The 21673-nt window shown below is 38.2% G+C and overlaps 1 protein-coding gene across 18 annotated transcripts in view; it reads left to right on the forward strand.

Annotated features, from left to right (window-relative positions):
- Positions 1–21673, forward strand: part of ARPP21 (cAMP regulated phosphoprotein 21) — a 199352-nt gene that overhangs the window by 89842 nt on the left and 87837 nt on the right. For 9 of the 18 annotated variants that reach the window (XM_086742913.1, XM_086742920.1, XM_086742912.1 and 6 more), the window contains 8 exons: positions 4687–4855; positions 6575–6780; positions 7632–7670; positions 8557–8646; positions 12743–12896; positions 14165–14243; positions 15569–15628; positions 16547–16687. In XM_086742913.1, coding sequence (XP_086599039.1) covers positions 6613–6780; positions 7632–7670; positions 8557–8646; positions 12743–12896; positions 14165–14243; positions 15569–15628; positions 16547–16687 — 731 coding nt within the window. In that variant the 5' untranslated portion in view covers positions 4687–4855; positions 6575–6612. Of the gene's footprint in view, positions 1–4550; positions 4599–4686; positions 4856–6574; positions 6781–7186; positions 7229–7631; positions 7671–8556; positions 8647–12742; positions 12897–14164; positions 14244–15568; positions 15629–16546; positions 16688–21673 lie in introns of those variants that run through there. The other 9 variants (XM_086742923.1, XM_086742925.1, XM_086742928.1 and 6 more) reach the window with 6 other exon arrangements.

The raw sequence follows: 21673 nt of genomic DNA on the forward strand, positions 1-21673 counted from the left end.
GGCCTGCTTAAGGTGGGTCAGTGACCTCTGTGCTGTTGCTTGCACACAGATGCTCATGTTTCTGTAATTCCTGGAAAAAATTGCATGGTCTGATGGTCTCTATTAAAGTGCCGACAGTAAATGAGTCTGAATAACCTTTTACCTGCAAAGCTCTGTGGCACATAGGAGCAGAAAGTGTAGGCAATTACTGTATCTGTTTTTGTAGTGATGATGGAGAAGGAACAAAGTGAAGACAAGAGGAGGTGGAAAATAAAATAAGACTTTCCTTTAAAAATACTTCTCCCTTGGTTTTTAAGGTTTAGTCTTCAGTCTCTTTAACAACCGGTGAACTTGTAGGTTTCCACATATTTCACAGCCTTAATCTTTATTTTATTTTATTTTTTTTTTTCATACTGAAACGTCTTGGTGGCATGGATTATTATCCTGCTATGCCAATATGCAGCAGCAAACTTGGATTCCAAATGCATATGTGTATTTCTGTGGAAAATGTGGGAAAACAGTGAGAAGTAGCACGCAGTATCGCCTGTCTAATGATCTAGGTCCCGAAGACTAGGACTGACAAGTGAGTAGTCGTGTGTTCAAACTAAAACTCTAAGATTTTTTTTACTTACCTTTTTTTGGGGGAATTGGTGGTGGGGTTTTGTTTTGTTTTTTAATAACAGCTTTTATATCCTGAAGGTTTTAATTGAAGCCACCACAGAGAGTTGAAACTTTTGTTTTCAGTGTAAAACTTGAGATTTTCATAGATTTGCTTGAATTTTGAACTGAAATTTTTAAGTAAATATCAAACAACAGGAAGTTTGTATTTTAAGCCATGAGGTTTTGGCAACATTGAGGGCTGCATGCACTGGCAATCTTAAGATAATGCCGTAGGCCATTTCCAGTGGTTTCCAGGAATCTGATGAGGTAGTTAGCAATAATGAGTAAAAGCTATCTTTATATATATGGATGAGGTATATGTCACAGAGTGGCAGTCGTGACTGACATCTCTGCTTCCAGCTCATGGGTTTGTACCTGTGAGCTATTCATACAAGTGGAGAATCACTATGGGATGAGAAGGATCCTGATGCTTAGGTACCACCAGCACCAGCAAATTTTCAGTTACGGGAGCCATTCAGGCTCAAATGATTTTACCTCTATGCTTAGCCGCTTTATTTGGAGAAAAAACCCTTGAGTTTCACTTGAGGTTCAATCCTGCCTGCTGCTGCTACCTGCTATTAGTTAAGAATATGCTGTTTGGCCTTAAAGCCTGCTCCTCTTCTCTTCTGAGAGAGCACTTGTTGATATTTAGTGGGAGCATAAGGATCTCAAAATTCCTGCTTCAGTGTGCGATACCTCTGAGACCATCAAAACATCTCCTGATGCATAATAGAGAAAGGATTTACTCTCCTGTGGTGGACTTTTAGGGTTTTGTCACAGATCTCTCTCTTTTAATTTCAGTTGATGGTCAGCTAGATGTTCGTTGAGGAGGGCTGTCTGATGTCTTTGTTCCTTTTTCTATTCTGTGCTTTTTTGATAGGTTGTATTCTGGGTATAGTTTTTAAACTCTTGCATTAAATTAAATGTATTCCTTCCCACAGACTTTTCTTGGAATCTGCCTGGTATGTGTTGTACAAACGTATGTGACCATATGTGCCTTCTTCCATCCCTTTTTCTTCAAGCTCTGTCAGTAGCTGCTCAAGCTCAGTGATACTTTCAGCTTCTAAAGTGAAAATTCTGTTAATAAAGAAAACAATTTAAGAAAAAAACAGCATGTCCGTCCCACAGTGTGTGCTCATCAGCTGGTGCTTATAAATTCTGTACAAACAGATTATATTTCTGTTAAAATGGTTTTACAAATGGCTTGGTGCGCACCTGTATTTCCTGTTGCATTGCCGTATGCAATACTCAAATTGCTTTAAGGAATTAGAGGCTGAAATTTTGTAGCAGGCTCCCGTAGACCACTTCTAAGATCCCAGCACCTCTATGAAATTTTCCTTGCTTGCAAATAAAGAAGGTGGCTTTTGCCTAGCAACCAGCTTTGCAGTTTTTACCTGAGGATCAAAAACACAAGTGCATTTGTTCAGCCTTTTGCGTCACATCGGTATTGAAGGTTTTGACAGTCAAATCATCGCTGACATTTCTGTTGATGTGCAGGAAAGAGAATAAGCCAGTATGTTTTTCCATAGCAGTGCTGTCACTGCAGGACTGACAATAGTAAAAACTGCATTCATCAGTGAATAACCAGATATCCTGGAAACGCGCGAGAAACAGAGGCCTATTTTCAATCAAAATGTCTCGCTCTGAATGGCTATTTTCTGACTGATTCCTTTTTGCTATTTATACACTTCCTGAAGTATTTTATAGAAACCTGAGGCCCTTTGAAAACCCACCCAAACAACCAGAAGTGTATTTTACGTATGGTAGTATGTAAATGATTACTCATCACTTGTAAATTAACTAATGGCGGAGGAGGAGGAAATTTATATTGAGGGAAGGTGAAGAGCTCGATTCTGACTGCTAAATGTCCCAGTTCTTCCTGCCTTTTTTCCCCCCTAGAAGGTAATTATGAATAATTTTGGTTTTTTTTTTTTTTAAATCATCCTAAGAAGGATTGTCATTGCAGGTTTGAAAAATGGTAGCTGCACACTGTAAGCTTATTTTCCACTTGCTTACGTTTTCTTGGGGAAATTTATGGGCGGTTTATGTTATTTTAATTTAAGATTCTATGGTCTTCTGAAGATTCACTGCCAATGAAAAATTATGTTGGCATCAGATATCTTAATTGTAGTAATATAGGGAACTCAGTTTATGGAGAAATATGTCTTCAGTAAAGCGTGCTAAGATTATGTTAAGCGTCAGTGGCACAAGACCAGAAATATTGTTTATTGTACTCTTGGCAGATCTCTTCACTTACTGGATATGATACCCTTTCGTTGGTTGGTTTGTTGTGTGGTCTCTGTTTGTTTGTCTTATGAATAATTGATGGTAGCACCGAAGAATCCTGAAATAATTTTTTTATGTCCTAATTTTGGTACAAAATAGATAAATATTTCTCAGTTAATTTTGGAGGGTTTTGATTGCAGTTGTCTATCCCTTGGCTGGCTGTTTTTGAGGTGAAACTGTAATGCACTGTATTTCCTTGGGTTTTTTAGTTTGTGGTTGGTTTTGGTTGATATTTTTTTTTTCCTCTCTCTCTTTTGAAAGTGTAGGGGAAAGAGTTAATGGAAGATAGTTATGAGGAAAGGTTTTTCAGTCAGTGGTTTATTCACTCTTTTCTCTCTTGAGTATTTGCTCCGTGAAATACATTTGCATGTGCTTGAGTGCTTAGGCATAATTTTCCATATTGTTCATCTGCTGCCATCACAATCCTATGTTTGTCAACAAGATAAAATTTCTGAAAATGTCCTGCAAGAAATACCGAAAAGTGAGTGGGAAGACTTACTTTGTATTGCTCTGTACAGAGGTACTTTGTATTGCTATGTACAAATTATTAAGTGATTGGAGGAATATAAATATTTTTATGTATATAAATTTGTAGGTTGGCAGTAGCAGTTTATAGAGCTGCCTGCTGATCTCCTCTGTACACCTGATCTCCTGGAGAGAGCAGGACTTGATATTTGTGAAAGGCTAAATTCTGTTTCTGGTGCATGAAATTCAGGTGTTTTAATGTAGTGAGTTCCAGTGTGCTGCCACATAATGTACAGCAGTTGCAACCATGTGCAATTTAAAACGTACCTCAGAAACAAGGAGTCTAATATTAGAGTGAGATGATTTTCTGTTTGGAGGTTTTACCTGCCTTGAGTAGAGTGATACACGTTTCCTCCTATTTGCTGTTTTTCTGTATTTGCACTAATTGCTTCAACTGTGATTCATGTGCAAGCCCTGGGAAGAGGTGCCTGTTGTATCAAGACGGTTCGGCACATGACCATGGCTTGTAAATAAGTCCGACTCATCTCAAAATGCTCTGTCAGATCAGCTGCTCAGCTGGCACACAGGGTCCTCATGAACAGTGTATATTGCATTGCTGAGGCAACTCTTTCTTCAGGTGCATTTTCTGAAGTGTAACCTGGAGATCTTTTTCCTCCTTATGCAGTGCCTCAAAAGACGGTTTTTCTGGTGGCCGTTGTTCGGGGAATAAGATTTGTTCCTTCTCCTCCTCCCGTTCTTGATAATTTCAGCTTTTATTATTCGGCTTATTAAATTAACATCTCGATTCGCTTCCCTGGCAAAGGAGGTCACTTTCGAGAAGCGCCCACCTAGCTGCTTTTTCACTAGTGTTTGGCTATTGAAATTTTAGTTGGAGCAGAAGCTGTAGTCAAAAAGCAGGCAAGTCCTTTTTCCTCATTGATATCTGTTGAAGCAAACAGATGAGCTTACATATAAATATGTATATATGCTTTTTTTAATGAAAAGTGCTGGAATTCACTAAAAAAGGTTAAAATTGAAGTGAGTAATCTTCAGTGCATAATGCAATTGTTAATTTTAGCTCCTTGCGTAGGAGCTGTTATGACTTGAACAGCCGGCTCCAGCCTTCATTAGAGAAGAAGCAGGCAGTTTTGAGACAGGTGGAGCCGGATCAAGCTGTGAAAGTGATTTGCTTGAAGCTGGTCATTAGTGTTAGAAATCTGGTCCTATCTATTGCATCCCTAACTTGTACAATGATGATTACCGTTGCTGTTATTTACTTTTACTTTTTTTTTCCAGGTTGACTATGATCCGTCAAACTCTCTGAAGGACCAGCATGGAGATTGGCACTCTGAACTGTTAATAGGGACATGGGACTCACGTTGTCGTTGATCATTTGTGTGGACTTAACCAGCGAAGAGCAACAGAAGACGCTAGACAGACAGTGGGAATTATAGCAGTTTTTCAGGTAAACGGCTTCTTTGTTGCAGCTGATAAACTATGAGGGTAGTTGGCTTTGTGAGCACCATGTAAGCATGTATGTAGATGAGCTGCAGGACTTATGTGTCCATGAAGAACTTGAGCGTGCGTGTGCATTTCTGGATGTAAATCCTTAACAAATCAAGGGTTATTTAACAGACCAGTTTCAGGACTTGCCATTCATCATGTTTTGAATTTTTAGCAAAGCGCTTCAAACTTCAGTGGTAACTGCAGAATAGCCAATACCATGGGACCTCCTGGGGAGGGTGGTGGGAGGAAGGAGAACAACTTGAAGCTTGGCTTAGCTTACCGTGAGCTAATTTTTGAGCTTCATATTCTGGTTGGTTTATTTATGAAGAGTGTAGCTTCATTTCTTGGGAAATAACACAATCCTTCCCAAACAGGAAGATTATGTAGGAAAGGTTTTATTATTTTATTTGCTTACAGTGTCAAAACAAAAGCAAAAATTGGAAGAAGTAAGTTTTTAAAACCCAGCGTGCCTTATTTTTTCTCTTAAAACATAGCTTTAAAAAAAGTCAAGGTAAGTGATACCAGATCTGGTGAATGTTAATTACAAGCTGTAAAATGAAATGTGGCAAAATGTAGTTTTGCTTAATAGCCACTATTTCGTTGTTGAGAAGTGGCAAGGTATTGTAAAAGTCCCTTTCTGAAATAACTCGCTTTCTCAACTGCAGTTGTTTTTCCTGAAGATACTTCTTAAGCCAAATGGATGGGGAAAGAAAAGTTAAATTATTCATAAGTCTCATTTGACAATTGATCAGTGGGGGAGGCTTCAAGAGGGAGCTGGGGGAGAGAGAGAGAAAGAGCGATAAAATAATAGTAGGCTTTAACTTTGAAAAGCCTTTAAAGCTTCTGTACAACAATCCATTGTGAGCTGAATTAAGATATCTTCATTAGAAATACCTGCCAAGAGCTTCCTGTAGGATTTTCATAGTGCTGGAGAGTGACGTGAGGTTTGGGAAGAAGCTTAGGATTTTAATAATGGAGCTGTCAGTTTGATGCCTGGAAACATTGACCCTGAGAGCTCTATTGCCAAATTTAGATTTCTTATTTGTATCAAATTATTACTTCTTCAAGTAAATATTTTTTTTTTTTTTTAAAAACCAAAACAGTAGTGAGCACCATGGGCTTCTGCTATGTACAAAAGCTATGGTGGAGTGCTAAAAACAGTGCTGTTGCTCACACTTGGTTTTAATTTCTATTTGTTTTGTTTGTTTGGCTATTCTTTTTTATTGAATTAAAAAAATGTGAAAAAAGAGGAAAAAAATAATCTAGAGGGAGGAGAGTGCTGAGATGCCAGAGACCTGGAAGTCTGAGTAGGTCCTTCCTGCCTGTAGAGAAGAGTCTCTCGCCATCTCTGCCTGCCCCGTGGCAGTCCCGGGGCTGGGCTGGGAGAGGCAGGGCTGGGGAGTCGCAGCAGCTTACCTTCAGTCTGCTCTCCACCAAGATTGTTGAGACCCGAGCTCTGCTTGTTTAACTTGACACAATTCTGCTGGTATCCAATATTGTCAGTTTAGCACATCTCTTCAGCTGGGACATATGTAGCTTTCCACTCCTGAGCTGCATATTTTGGTTTGTTTGTCGAAGGAAATGAAATTGGTTACTTGGGAATTAAAAAAAAAAAAATAAAATTCACCCCCAGTGTTTTTTGTGTGTGTTTTTGTGTTGTGATATCTCGACCTTTCAGGTCACCAAATCTTGTTATTTTAATTTCTGTCTGGAAGAATGTCTGAACAAGGTAAATTGAACCAGGAGACAGCAGAGGAAGCTGCGAAAGAGCAGGAGACTGCCATCTCCGAAGCAAACCCGGACAACTGTATCCTTAATAAATCTGAAAGCTCGGAAGTAGAGGAGAAGGAGGAGAAGCTGAGCGATGCCAAGACAGAGCTGCAGGTAAGACAGGAATAGTGAATGGGTGAATTAAATATCAATGTGTTACCATTGCCTTTCCATTTCTGTGATCTCTTTCATTGCCTACACTTCCTTTAATTTTTCTGTCATGATTTTGAGATTCTCTATCTATTTTTCATAGGTTTTTTTTTTAATAATTTACTTTTTATTTGGGGTCTTCTTGTCTCCCTATAAAATAAATGCTGTTATTTGTTATACTTTTCAAGCTCTTCAGGCTGCTGTCCATGTTATTCATTTTTCTGAGAAGTTAATTCCTAGACGTCTATGTTAAGGCTTGGTGAAATATTTGACTGTTTTCCCTCTTTGGGGATTTAGAACACTACCTTGATCTCATGAGTTTACAGGTAATACTAATGAATAATTACTTAATGTGTGGTTTGGTTTGTAGGTGTTACTGCCAACAAAAAGTTGTTATGCAAAGCCTAAGAAGGTAATTTGATAAGAAGACTTTATCGGATGAGGGGGTTTTAATCCTTTTTGCTCAATCGAATATAAAAATAAAGGGGGAGACTACAATTTAAGAGGAATTTGGAGAGGGGAAGCATTTACTTAAGTATGCCTTTTCTTACATTTTTATTATATGCAAAATTACAGAACACTGTGCAGTGTTTTTTTGTTGTTTATACCAGTTCTTAAAATGAATAAAGTGAACAGAGATGATTCTTGGTTTTCCCTGCTTTCCAGACTGGGTTTGGGGAAATTGTTTTTGCAGTCAGAAACTGATTAAAAAAATAATTTTAGGAGTGATTTAGTGTCTTTATTTGTTGGTAATGCTTTTGTCATGCACATTTTCCACCAAAGTGATAACTGCTTCTCTTTTTTTCTATACCTAGAAACGAGGTGCAAATCAGAACCAGAAAAAGAGATCCAAGGTAAGGGTCCATCTCTGTTTGGAATTGCATGCCGTAGTAGGATAAAGAGTTTCAATCAACTCTCTATCTGCCTTTCACCATTTGTATGGTGGTTGGCTTTTTTTTGTTTGTGGTTTTTTTTTTTTCCCTGTCTCTTACCCCATAACCTTGTTGCACAAAGACAGAGGAGTTTCTCTAGGTAAAATGTGCCAGGCTCCCCTTTATTTGTCTATCATACTTCTATGCTGCTGGGCTCGCTGTGTGCTTGTGTTAGCATGTGTGCTTGTATGTTCCACCGAGGATGGAAAAAGCTCATTCATTTTGCCTTAGTAATTAACATTTTTGCTTGAATTTTATTTTAATGGACTAATCTTGACTTAAAAAAGCAGAGACTGACTAGCTCCTTAGAGTGAAAAAAGTTGCTTCTAGGAAAAAAAATCCCAACAAACAAAAACCTTATTTTAATTTTCAAAGAGCAGATCCATAAAACCTGCACATTTTAATTGTCTGTGTTTCTTATGTATAATGGCATTGGAAGAAGAGAGGTGACAGAAAAAAAGAAAAAAAACCCAAACAAACAAAAAAAACCAACCAACAGAAGTAACCTTTACGTTTAACTTTGTTAAATTAGCTTCAGTATTAGATTATGTATTATTTTGCTCTTAGGATTTTTGGTTGAGTGAACTGTAGCAGAAACGATTTAGAAGTAAAAAGAAACCTACCATCTCCCCTGTGTGGCAAATGGCTCATTGCTTAAAATTCTTTTCTATCCACATAGATACAGTTTTGCTGGCTAGGCATAGGCAGTAGTTATTTGGGATATTTAGGGACAGCTGATGTGTGCAGCTTATGTGACTTGAGGTCATTAGTAGTGTTTTCCGTTTCGTTTTCTTTTTCTCTTATTCAGTCAGGAGCTAAAGGAAAACTCGTCCGGAGTCTTGCTGTGTGTGAAGAGTCATCCCCTCGCCCGGGAGCAGAAAATCTTCATGATAATCAGGTACGCTTACAATCATTGCTGTTAACTGCATGGTTGACCTCCATGTTCAGTTGCATGATTATGTTACTTAATTGGGCGTTTAACAATGTCTGTCTTGGGGGAAAAATTACGTCCGACAGTGAACACGTTTTTATGACGTTATCTGGTTTAGCGTGTACTTTATTTTGAAATATTAGTTTTATACTATATCACAGGGTGTTGTTTGCTTTTTTTTCCAGACCCCCTGAAAATTTCAGCAAATGGAAAAGAATTCAAAAGAATTCAGATTTTAAAATTTAAAAAAATAGTAACAATCAAAAAGAATTAATACGTTCTTTTCTCTAAGGCTATCTCTTTCGAGGCTGCACCAGATACAGTTATGAATATGCTCTGGTTTCTGGTTCCTCTGAGACTCCAGTTCATATCAGTGTTCCCCTTCACATAAAATTCAGAGGTCCTTTGCTCTCCAAAATACCTTGGTAGAGCGAAAGATGCCTCCTACTAAGTGGCATACATTTTTCTGAACTCTTGGTGTGGACTTTCCAATATTGAAAAGCATGTATTTGAGTTTATCTGCACTGGTAGTGTTGTATTCCCAGCAGCTGGTAGAGTTCTGTCCTTTGCACCCCTTACCTCGGACAATAGCACTGGTGGCAGTCTTTGTAAACTAACTTCAAAAAATACCCCAAAAACCAAAAGCTAAACCTCAAATACTCTGTTTGCCTGGTAAGAGCAAGGCTTAAAAAAGATAAAACCAAAATATCATGAGCGCTGCCTATAATTTGTGAGATGTTTATGTGCAAATGAGATCAACCATCGAGAGAGCTTGAGCAAGTGACTTCTGGTGAGCTTAGCACAAAAACAAAAAATCACATTTAAGTGTACTTTCTCACAGTTTCCTCTATTGACTTGAAACAAGACAAATCCAGCTCTCCTCTTGGCTCATAAGTATGGAGAGCTTTTTCTATTTTTTTAATTTTTTGAAAGACCAAAAACCAGGTTGTTTAGCAGGGAGACATCTACGTGTTCTACTGCTCTACAATGATGCTTATGCAGTAGATAGGCAGGTTATTTTATCAGTTGTTCCGTTGTAGGTATACGCTTTCTGCTTAACTTGCATTACTCAAGATGCGTGGCTTTTGTTCTGCTTTCATTTGTATTTTCTATTGTTTAATGGAGAATGAAAAGGAGAATAATATAAAGAGACTGTATTAAGCATCACATGGTAGTTGATAATGTACTGCACAGGACCTGTATTAAACGTCAGAGAGACTGGCAAGTTTTGAGGTAAAATCCCTGTCTGGATTGCACCCCGATGCCAGGCAGAGGAGGGGTTCCTGTTACACAGAGCCTCTGGTCTTACCTGACTTTGACCAGCTGCCATAAAGATTTCCTTAACCATATCAAAATATTTTTGGGAGATAAAATGCCTCTCTGGACCTGAGCACCCATTTGCTAAAGACATAATTGGCTTGGTGTAATTAATTAGATAGGAATTGCCCTTTTGCTGTCGCTGACCTTTTACTGATGAATGGGGCTTAGCTTTGCCATGGAAAGCTGGATCTGCAGGCTCCTCCTTGGACTGGCTGAGGGATACAGGAAGTTTTGTGCCAGTTGAATTGCTTTGCTTTCACGTTAGAGGAGAAAAAGCTTATTTTTGGTTTGGAAATTTTTTTTTTTTAGGTTATTATTTTATCTTAATGGTTTACAAAGCACAGGGAATTAATTACCGGAGAATGTACGGTACATTGCCAGAACTACTGAGTATGGATTGTACTGCAGACTTGATGTTTGTATTTATATTTGAATACTTGCCTTCATTTTCCTGTATAGGGAAAAATCTTGTTTACCTGTATTACTTGATCTTGAACGCTTACCTGATGGTTCACTATGTCCTTACTTAAAAGGAATGTTGCCTTTAATGTTAAACTATTGACCAAGAAGTGTATTATTGCAATTTGAACATTTATTTTGTTGTTCACTATACTTACCTTGTATCAATGTATTTATTAACATTGTATTTTATTATTGAGAAAAATCAATAAAAATTTAAGAAAATACGTAGTAGCTTGCTTTCACGACTCTGCAGCCCTTCTGTGTGTTTCTTCTAGTGCAAAGATATAAGTATTATGTTACATGTAAGACAATATCTACTGTATGTTCATATGTGTGCTTATGTGTAAAGTCTGTTGGTTTTCTTTCCATAAGTGCATTTTAGCAGCTACTGTGAAGGTTAGGATTAATGTCCCGGGAACAGCATGGCCAGTTACATTTTTCTCCTGTTTTGAAAAGCTAGCGGCACAGTCGCTCTGCTGCGAGCAGTGCAGGGCGTCAGAGTGATCCTTTGGGGTCTTTTGGCAGTGCTTGATCCAAAGCTTGTTGTTCGAATGAGAAATCGAACTGCCATTTGAAGTGAAAGAAAGCAGGCATAATGTTAGTCCTCTGAGTGAAACGGAGCAGGTTAGCAAACATTTTTCTGTGTATCATCTCAGATGACCAGGAGTTCCCACTCTTTCCCTCTGTACATTCAGTTTTTCACCAATTCTGTCAGCCAAAACTAACAACAATAGAGATTAAGAGCTGTAGTTCAGGTAAAATTTTGGCTCTAGGGCTTTGTTTCTCTTTTACAGTGCTTTTCATCTCAAGTCTTTTGTGCCACATTCGAACTTCACAAAAAGTCGATAATGATTACGCTGAGAAATTACCCAATTTCTGTCTTGCTGTGGCATGTTTATGCTGATATCTTGTTCTGTTAGGATCTTGTCTTACATGTGTTGTGGTGGCTGATTTGTAGTTCTTCAAAAAATTCAGAAACCTAAAATTTGTAATAATTATTGAAAGCATCTTTTGAATTCATAATGGTCTGGCTGCTTAAAAAAAAGCACCCCCTACTTTGAAGTTTTGTATTGATCTTTTGGCATGCTAATATCCTTTGAAAAATTGTGAAAGAAGGGAATTTACTAGCATTCAAGAAACTCTAATTTCTCCAGTATTGGTGAATTTGTTTTTCATTAACATGATGCCAAAAAAAAAATATCAGCCATGCAGGACTCTCTTCTATCAAGACTGCATTACCAGGGAGTTTTGCGACAGCTTAATTCAAATGTGCATTTTTACACTACTTAAGTGTATAGTATTATTTTGGCCATTTTTTCTACAGAAGAATATGAACACAGAAGTATACTTCCTTCAATTTTGTCCAACCAAATTGGTATTTCTTAAAATATATAAATTATGCCATGGTAACTTCAAAAGAAAACAATTTGTATTTTGTTAAAACAAAGCCAATACAAAGTAATGTAAGTGGGAAATAGCAAGTTATTTAAAGCAGATTAGAAAACGCGTACCATCTTGAATTCTCACTGTTAATTAAATTTTAGAAGCTGAAGCGTGCTATCAAAGGGACTCATAGTCTCTGAAATACTGAATTTTTGAGGATAAAACTTACGATTCCTTGGAGAATTTCACTTGCCACAACTTGTTTGAAAATGGCAGTGCACATTTCACCCATTTTCCTAAAGGCGTGTTTGCATATGTCTTTAATACTTAAAGTACCTGATAAGTTAGTAAGCCCTCTTGTATACAACTGAGTTTGTAATTTACTGACACTCTTCTACTATCAGAGCCTGAAAGCTCAGTCTAGCTGATACTGCACTTACGTGTGCAAAGCAGTTCATATGAACCTGTAGGATTTTTTAGTGAGAGAGGAAAAATGTTATGTTTTCCATACATCTGCCCCATTGATCCTCATTTAACATGTGTAGTATTGATTCAATTACAGAATTGCCTAAGAAAGCCCATATAAAATGTATTTCACTGTTCTAATAAGTCTTAAAAGAGAATTACTGAAGTGTAGAATAATATAGTGCCTTTAATATAGGTGAAGTAAAAGTTTATAGTATTCAGATATTAAGGAAGAAATGCACTTACCACTAGAATTTGGCTGCTAAGATGTCATTATTCTCCTGAAAAAAAAAAAATCATTTTTCAATAGGAAAGAAATGTATCTGGCTTCAGTTTTTCTAGCTACACATAATTCAATGCAAATCGCTGCAGGTTGGAAGCCACGGGAAGCTCGCTGAATCTGGCCCTAAATTTATCTTTCTTTTTTTCCCAGCAGGAATCAATTCAACTACAGCTTTCAAGTTTTCCTAGCTTGCAAGAAGAAGATAAATCTAGTAAAGATGACTCTGAGAAAGAAAAAGAGAAGGATAAAAATAAAGAAAAAGATAAAAACAGTGAAAAAAACAAGATCAGAATGTTATCAAAAGGTGAACTTAAAAATATTTAAATTTTTATATATAATTACTATTACTATAATTGCTATAATTACTATTATAAAAAGGATTGTGTGTTTTTGTAAGCATGCATTTCTTTATTTGCATATAAGTACAGAGTAGAAGTGTTTTCATACGTTGAGAAAATTCATAACCTGAAGTGTGTATGCATGAGAGTGTTTTTCAGACAAACACTGAGCTTCAAAAGTGAAGAAACCTTCCAAACTGAGGTTTGGTATGCAAGTTATTAATTTTCTTTTAATGTAAAGTCATTCTTCTGAATACTTAACCATGTTAGTATAAACACACACATATATGTAAATATAAATGTGTGATTCTATAGTAAGATAAGTGGTAAGACTCTAATACCACTGGCATGCCATTTCTGCAATGTAGGCAGCAGTGAGTAATCCTCTTCACTGTTGCTCCTCTCTCATGGAGAATTTCTTTCAAATGCAGTCAGGAAATCCATCCATGACCTTTAACCTACATTGCAATCTACTATTATCACCTACTAGGACTTCTTCAGAAAAAACTTTGAATCTAAATTTGGTATTTTTAAAAAAATCTTTTTTATTAATCCATGGTACAAACTTGCAGTGTAATCTATTAAAAATAATCATTGCCTACCTGGGTGTGGATCCGCAGCTGGTGTGAATTGTCAGTTGGCTTCAATGGAGCTCTCACAGTTCACGCCAGCTTGAGGATCTGTGCGTACTTTTGAGTCAAGCGGTATAGCAATGCTGAAAAATTAATTCTGACTGCTGTCACGCGTCCCTATTACCTGCCCACTCACAGGCGTCACTCGCTTTCAGTCTGTTAATGCAAATAGAATATCTGCTGGCACGATGCTTCATTTCCCAGGTGTACAGCATATATTAAGTGATGCAGAGAGACATTGATGAATAAAACTTTTTTTTTCTACATGTAAAAAAAAAAAATATTTAGTAGTTTAAAGGAAGAACTTGGCAGAGTCTTGAGTGGCTGAAGGTTTCCCGTGATTTTTAAACGGCCAGCACTTTCTGTCAGTGTCTAGTTTTGGTGCTGCGTTCTTTTTAGAACAGCACAGAGGAATCGCGAACGTCCACTCAGTGCTTCTGAGCGCAGATCTTTCTTGGCTGATCTCCAAATGAACATTTTCTTTCAGAGCACATGCTTTCAGACTGTTGCTGGAAAATGGGTTTTGATTCATAGCATAGTTTAATTGTAACTGTTGAAATGAAATAAATGACTGTGGGGAGGTGTTTGTTTTTATTTTTCAGACTGCAGTCAAGAGTATACAGACTCAACAGGCATAGATTTGCATGAGTTTCTCATTAACACATTAAAGAATAACCCCAGGTAGGTATTTTCTGCATGAGAGCTGGCACTCCTGAAATGATAGCTGGTGGTCTCTGGGTTCCCGTAACTGTACTCTGTGTTTTATTACCTCAGGGGATGGGTATGAGGGAAAATTTAAAGGAGGTAGGCTGTTAACTGAGCAAAAAGCTGTAAAAAGTCGTCATCATCTACTCCCCTTTCAAGTCACGCATTGCTTAATTTTACTTTCAGTGACATCTGGTCTTTGTCCTTACCTTCCTGCATATAGCTCTATATTATTTTAGCAGTAATACGTTACAAGCATTGCAGTTGGAGATTTGTATATGAATATAAAATAGCTTTCTTTTGGCAATGCTGTACGTAAGTAAAATCCTGTGCACAATGCCGAATTCTGTTCTTGCTATTCTCATAGTTTTCATCTGGAGTTGTGAGCTCATTTGAATTTAAACTTTAAATTTGCCTCTGAATCCCTAAGGAAGAATCTGTAATATTTTTATACGTTGTGGTTTTCAACGTTCATTTCAACTGAATCTGTTAAATAGGTACCATGTAATTCTGCAATTATAGGGCAACTAGGAATAATTGGGTACCTAACAGCTTGCATAACCTCTTGTGTAGATGACATAAGGTCCTTGAATTGTTTTATCTGCACAAGATCAGAAAGTTCAAAAAGAGCTAAGGAGTGATGGACTCTGTCAAGCTTAGAAAAATGTATGTGTGGGAATATGCTGGGGAAATTTTTGAATGTTTTTGGTGGGAGGGTTGGTGAAAAAGGTACATCTGAGACTTTCCAGCTGAAAACAGAGCATTTTGACTGAGAAGTGCTGCAGCATTGCCTCCTGGGAGCCACAGTTCAAAGACATCCTCCGTTGTGCTCTCTGTAACTAGATTAGATGTGGCCAGTCTTCTCTCCTACAGATCAATGCCTCGTGGAAGATATGTCTCAGACAAAATGTTGAAATTTTCTGTGGTAGCAGCTCTCCTCATGAAAGAGCTAGGTTAGCTGGAAATCTCATTTTCCATCAAAAAAGGGTAAAAAAGGACCAAAGCTATCTATAGCAGTCAGAGTCTTTCTATGCAAGGCATTGATCACAGCCTGGTGTGGCTGGAAGCACTCTCAGACCATACTTGAGGTCAAGGAAGAGCTACATCTATGACGTATGTCAGCGAAGGTGCAGTAAAGCAGGCTGCAGTCTTCTCCAGATGTGCCAGGGCAAAGCACGTTTCATTTTTAATCAAGATGGCTGACAGTACTTGTAAAATTGCCTTGCAAACATTGATATATTCATTTTTTTTCTTCTAAAATGTAGTTGATGCTAACAAATCCTTGCTTTTCTTTTTGACAGGGATAGAATGATACTCTTGAAAATGGAACAGGAAATTATTGATTTCATTAGTGACAACAAGTAAGTCAAGTTCCCCGCTTGGTTATTAAGTCACGTGTGCGTGGATCAACGCGAGCTGTGTGAGGGATACACTCATATGGATCGCAGCACTCTTGAGCACTGTTACTGGCATGCTGCAAGATAAGGATTTTATTTCCTGACACATGATGGTACTGCTTCCCGTAGAGTAGATGTAAATGAAAACCTTTTGCTTTTTGTGACGTCATAATTTTACAATGACTTCCATTGGCTCTGCTCGGTTAGAGCCAAAAATATAAGTAAAGCTTTTAGTGCAGAGGACAATCAAATATGCTACCTTGCAGATTTCTCTGAGTGCTATGTTGTTCTAATACGTGGGAAATAAAACTGAACTTGGGTGGTAGGGGTTCCTGCTACCATGTGCTCTTTATAATAACATGTTTCTGCAGCTTTAAAAAATAGAGAGTCAGAATAGGAGCAGAGGAAGAAATTATGCTGACGGGAAATAAGCATTTTGTCATTAAGAGAGAAAAAAGGAGTATTTGCCAAACTAGCTGCTTCCAGCATTGCCCTGTGTCTGACATTTGGAAGAAAGGCAGAAAGCTGTTGTGAGTGTCTCAGCAAATCTGCAGGATTGTTTGTGCAGCGAGCGTGAGTGTGTGTGCAGGGTCAGGGGGCAAGTTCTTCCCCATATACAGAATATTCAGTAAATACCATGAAGTGTGAGCTTTGTTTGTCTCAATGTAGCACGTGGAAACGTGTTTCTCAGAAACTGAAAATACAATTCCTTTCTCGTCTGCCTTTTTGTAGCAAACATTTATATGTAAATACACAAAGGAGAAGCTTTCAGTTAGATTTCTGTCCACTGAGTTATCAAATGTATTGCTATTTTCATTTAATTATAGCTCAGAGGGAAATGTAAGTATCAGTGCGGGTTTTTTTTTTCTTTTTTTTTTCCAGTAATCACTATAAAAAGTTCCCTCAGATGTCGTCGTATCAGAGGATGTTAGTGCACAGAGTGGCAGCTTACTTTGGAATGGATCACAATGTGGATCAGACTGGGAAATCTGTAATTATCAACAAGACCAGCAATACAAGAATGTAAGTGGCAACACTGTTGTGTTTTTCATTGTTCCCTTTTCACAAGAGCTGGTTTGTACCATGACTGTGTGGCTTTTTTTTTTTTTTTTTGGTAGCAAGAGTGAGTGCAGTTTATCACTTTCTAGGGTGGGAGGGGAGAACGGGGTTCGCATTGTGAGGTTATTTAAGGATATAAAGATACATAACGAGAAATCAACCTAATTTGTGTCTTGCAAGAAACTTAACACAGTATCTTGGAATGTTGGAATGTTACTTTCCCTGACTCCTTAGTGCCACCACTTTGCTACAGAAAGGAGCAGTTGCTTTACATGTCACCTGATACCATACAACTATATTCCTAAATAACCCAAATGTATTTGGAAGATTGCCTCTTCCCCTGTCTTGGCTCTCCCTCCTTCAAGACTCATTTTCTGCCCAGCCTGATTATTTAGGATTTGGTGCCGCTCCACCACCTGCCACCATTCATTCCCTTTTCCTCCTCTTCTCCCCTCCTGGTTCCACTTTATTTTATCTTCAAATCTCATTGTTTGACCACAGAGTTTTTGTGGGATATAAATTCCTTCTGATGGTTCAAATGCATTGCAAAATTCCTGGCAGATTAAACTTGTGCTGGCATGCTTTATGCTCTCCTCTATGAACCTGTATAAAGCTGGCAAAAGCTTGATACGAAGTTCCTTGGGCTAATTCAGCAAAGATGCAGTCATGTGTCCTTGCCTAATCAGCATTACTTGTTCTGCTGAGTGCTGCGTGTGTATTAACCGTAATGGAGCCGTAGCCTTCCTCTCTCTTTACCTATAAACTACATAACGAAGAGGAAGTAATTACAACTGGGTAATGAAGTTTTGGTATCTGGTATTGGAACAAGAAAGCCCCATTTGAAAATTGTTTACTTCCTGTATTCAATTAGTAGGAGAAATAAAAACATTTATTTCATTTACATATCCAGTAGTTAGGTGATTTACTTAGATGCAGTTGCAGAGAGTGGGTTTGGTTTTTTTAATGTTATTAACTTCTCCTGTAGAAGACTAGAGGGACTACCTAATTTTGCAAGATCAAAACCTGTTATTTCACTGAGCCCTAAAAATCTTCCATGTGTGAAGTAAATTTAAGGTAATGGACAATTTGTTTTAGATACTTTTCATGGGCTATCCCTGAGATACTCGGACATCTGCAAAACAACACTTGGACATTAATGTGTTTCAGGGTTTGAATAAAGTGTGCACTAGCAGTCTGATTTTCAGAAGTTAAGAGAATAACAGTAGCTTGATAAAACTAACGCTGGGGCTGCTAAGGCTTAGCCTCAGGGTCTGGTGGTACTTATCCCTGTGCAAGTGTTTGGGTATGAACAAGAAAAAGCTGAGTCTGCAGCAAACCAGTGTTTGTTTTCGAGCTGTAAATGAGGAAAAAAAGAAGTCTCCTTTTAAACAAAACACAATGGATCATATTTGAATGTTTTTTAGGCATTCCTCTCTTTACAGTCCTCCCTTTTCCCTTCATGTCTGTGTTACCTCTGTAGCGCATCAGCTGCTATAGATCTTTCCTCACAGCATGGCCTTCTCCTGGTTGACTTAGTAATGTGATAATATCACATTAATATCTGATAATGCCTTGCTCGGTTGCGTGGCTGTGCGTTGCAGAGACGGGTAGTACTGGAAGTGCTGTTGAAACAGTTTGCACAGCACTTCTGGAGAGGAGGCTGAAGTCTTCTTCAACAGTCATAACTTTATCTGAGTGCTCTGGTGAAGCTGTGGCTTCTTGCGTGGTGGGAATGAGCGAGCAAGGCTGTTTACCAGGCATGAACTGGCATCCTTGAGGGCAAGCTCAGCGGGAAGGACATTGCAGGGTGTAATGGATTGAATGACCCTTTCAGCTGTGGAGGTGGTCTTGCAAGATGGAGGTGAAGCATGCAGCCAGACAGATTGGTTCTGACAGCATTCCTGTGTAGATCTTCGAAAAATAAACACAGGGCTTTGCCCCTCAGTTCACTGTGAGTACAGCTGCTCTCTAAGCACTACAGAAATGGCAGATTTTTTCCCTTCTGCGGGGATTTGGTGGTAGGTAACTAAATTATATGGAGCTCGTGTTGAACCATGATGCTTCCACTGTGTTATTTACATTATTTTGATACTGCTGTAAAATAAGGCTTTGTAGAAGTAGCTCTTTCTTTTCATAATTGGAGGAGATGACATTTTTTTTTTAAAACGTCCCTGGCTCTGACAGAAAATAGATTGTTATTATCCAGCATGAATAAGGGCTGATGAGATTTTATTATCCGCAGCAAATACTGTGTAAGTTCCACATCTGAAAGCATCCGATGTGATTTCATGTCTTCTGCATTTCAGTACTCTCAGAGGAAACAATTTTGTGCGGTTCAGAATCAACACCAAATACTGGGAATGTGTTGACTCTATTAATTACTCCTTGGACAGTATCCAGAGTACCGGAGAATCTGGAGAGCAGCTGACACGCTGTTCATCGTTGTTATGCTGTGCTAGAAGCCTGAGCCTTGATAGTTTTATGCGAGTTTATGCAGAGGCCCCATAGACAGAGATTCTCAAGATTTGCGTTTTGACAATAGATTATCTCCTTATGGCATATGATTTCCGGAGTACTACAGCTGCATACTCTGGAGAGGGAAGAATGTTCTTGCATACTCAAGAATTCATTAATTCGGTACTGGCTGTGACTTCTGCATGTGTGTGGGCACGCGCCTGTTTGGGAAGAGCATATGACTGAGGAGTCACAGTGTGGGCTTGAACCAGCACCTTATGGCCTATTTCTCTGTCTGAGTGAGGGTTCGTGTCACATCTCTGCTCACGCTTGCAGGCAATACATTGTTCAGTGGCTCCAGACAGTGAGATGTGTTTATTCTGCATGCGCTTGGAGGCACAAGTGTCAGAAGAGTTAATGGCTTAGAGATAAATGGCTGGTTGGGAAAATCTGGTAGCAACGATACCTTGGAGGTGCCGTGGTACGGAGTAGGATCTGTCAAACAGGAGACTAGGGTATGAATGGAGTGGATGGAAGCGTTTCATTTGTTTCATCAGTTGGCCATCTCAGGGCAATGTATATCCACTTCTGTGTACCTGTGCCTGTAAAAAGTACCTGCTTTTCAGGGGCTTGGAAAATGAGAAAGTGCTTATTGAAGAGGTTGCAGCTGGAAGGAGGGCTGTGGCTTGTCTGGTTAACCATGCTGCTTTACAGAGAGGGGAAGACGATGGTAAAAATATACTAGGACTTGAATCTCTCTGCAATTGCAATCCTGGAGCTTTAGTGAGGTCTCACTGAAGTCTCTCTTAAAATACAGTCAGACCATAGTGATAATTTTGCAGTATGAAGACTATTTGTGATGAGGAGCTTAATCTAAGGTGCCTTGGTTTTTTAAATTTTCTTGGAATGTGAACAGGTCATACTGTTCTTGATGCTTTTTTATGAAATGAAATTTTAAAACACAGAGAGATGACCTCAACTGTCCAAATGTTTGTTGACCTTCACAGAATTAAGTCTCTGTGCTCTAGCCCTCATTACAGAGTAGCAGATTTTAAAAACAAATTATCTTTCCTTATGATTTTTTAAATTAAGACTAGGGAACAACTTTGAGAAAATATCATGTTTCTTGGTCTTGTATTTTACAAAGTCCTGCTTAACTAAATTGTCCATCTTTTAAAATCTTATTCTTAGCAGTATACGTGAGAAAAGTTGATCAGAAAATTAGGGAGGTTTTTTGTTGTTGTTTTGTTTTTATAGTCAAAGAGCTCAGATATTACTTAAAATGGGAAGTCTGCTTTGTTCAGTGTGAAACTGCTCTTATGTCACAATTGCAATGTATATTTGTCTGTCATCTGTGTCTGCCTGTCATCTATCTAAAGATATACTAAAATGTACTGGGAGCTTAAGACAGTGAAATATGATATAAACAGAAGTTTGGAATTGAGGCAATATGTTAGACAGAGCATCCCAAATTGGAGCCAAAAAGATGTGTATGTGCCGCCTTCTATACTGTATATTCCTCGTAATTCCTATCAAGCAACTGGAAGTACTTCAAAGCCTTTTTGCAGAACTGTTCATATTATTATATATATTAGTTCAATTGGATTCATTAATTTGATTATCTGTAGACAGGTGGAGAAATGTAGGGGAAGTGTGTTTGGTGTGCTTGGTGAACGAAAAGGGTTTTCAGTTGGTTGAGATCACCACCCGTGTGACAAGTATGTCTGTAGCACAGCCTACACATGCATTCATGTACATTTTTATATAAGCGTGAGTGGCAGGGCTCATCAGAATTGAGAAGGTGGAGTGCTTATGATGTATAATGGTTGTGCTTAGACCTTTTCATACATTCTGAGGGTGTAACATATCTATTACGAACTTTATACCAATACTCACATCTTCAGTTATGACTAATAACTTTCAAAAGCATCATGAGTTATGATCCCTGTAATATTTTATTTTCTTCTTACTCTGTTAATATGTAAGTATTAATATAATATTGGCCTAGTTGAAAGATTTTTGGGGGGCCTTTAAGATACATCAAAAACTTTGAGCCATACTAAGATGTTTTGTGTATTATAGGGGTTCCTTATAATCTAGGGGTAAACTGTATCAGCAGGAGGAGACATAATGTACAGTATGTACTTTGGATAACCTACAAGACCTTTGTAGTTATGAAATACAAATCTGTGTTACTCTGTCTCCTCTACATAAGAGTGCTTTGAAACACAAGCACAAAAGAGAAGTTCTGATTAGGTTTCTATTGTGTATACATTGAGTGATCTTGTAAATACCAGCTATGCTAGTAGAGGTGTGCTGTGCCAATTTCACTATCTTAAGATGAGAATCTGAACTTTGGTACAGGATCCTACAGACATGTCAGTAAAATGGCATTCACTGAACATTGAGAATTGCAATGAGGAATAGTTTCTAGAATTTTTTTTTTTACCCTAGGCTGAAGTGTCAAGAAGACTTCCTCGAGATGCCAAATGTTAC

The sequence above is a fragment of the Chlamydotis macqueenii genome, chromosome 2 (assembly GCF_036417535.1).
Source record: "Chlamydotis macqueenii isolate bChlMac1 chromosome 2, bChlMac1.mat, whole genome shotgun sequence".
Classification (NCBI taxonomy): Eukaryota; Metazoa; Chordata; class Aves; order Otidiformes; family Otididae; genus Chlamydotis; species Chlamydotis macqueenii.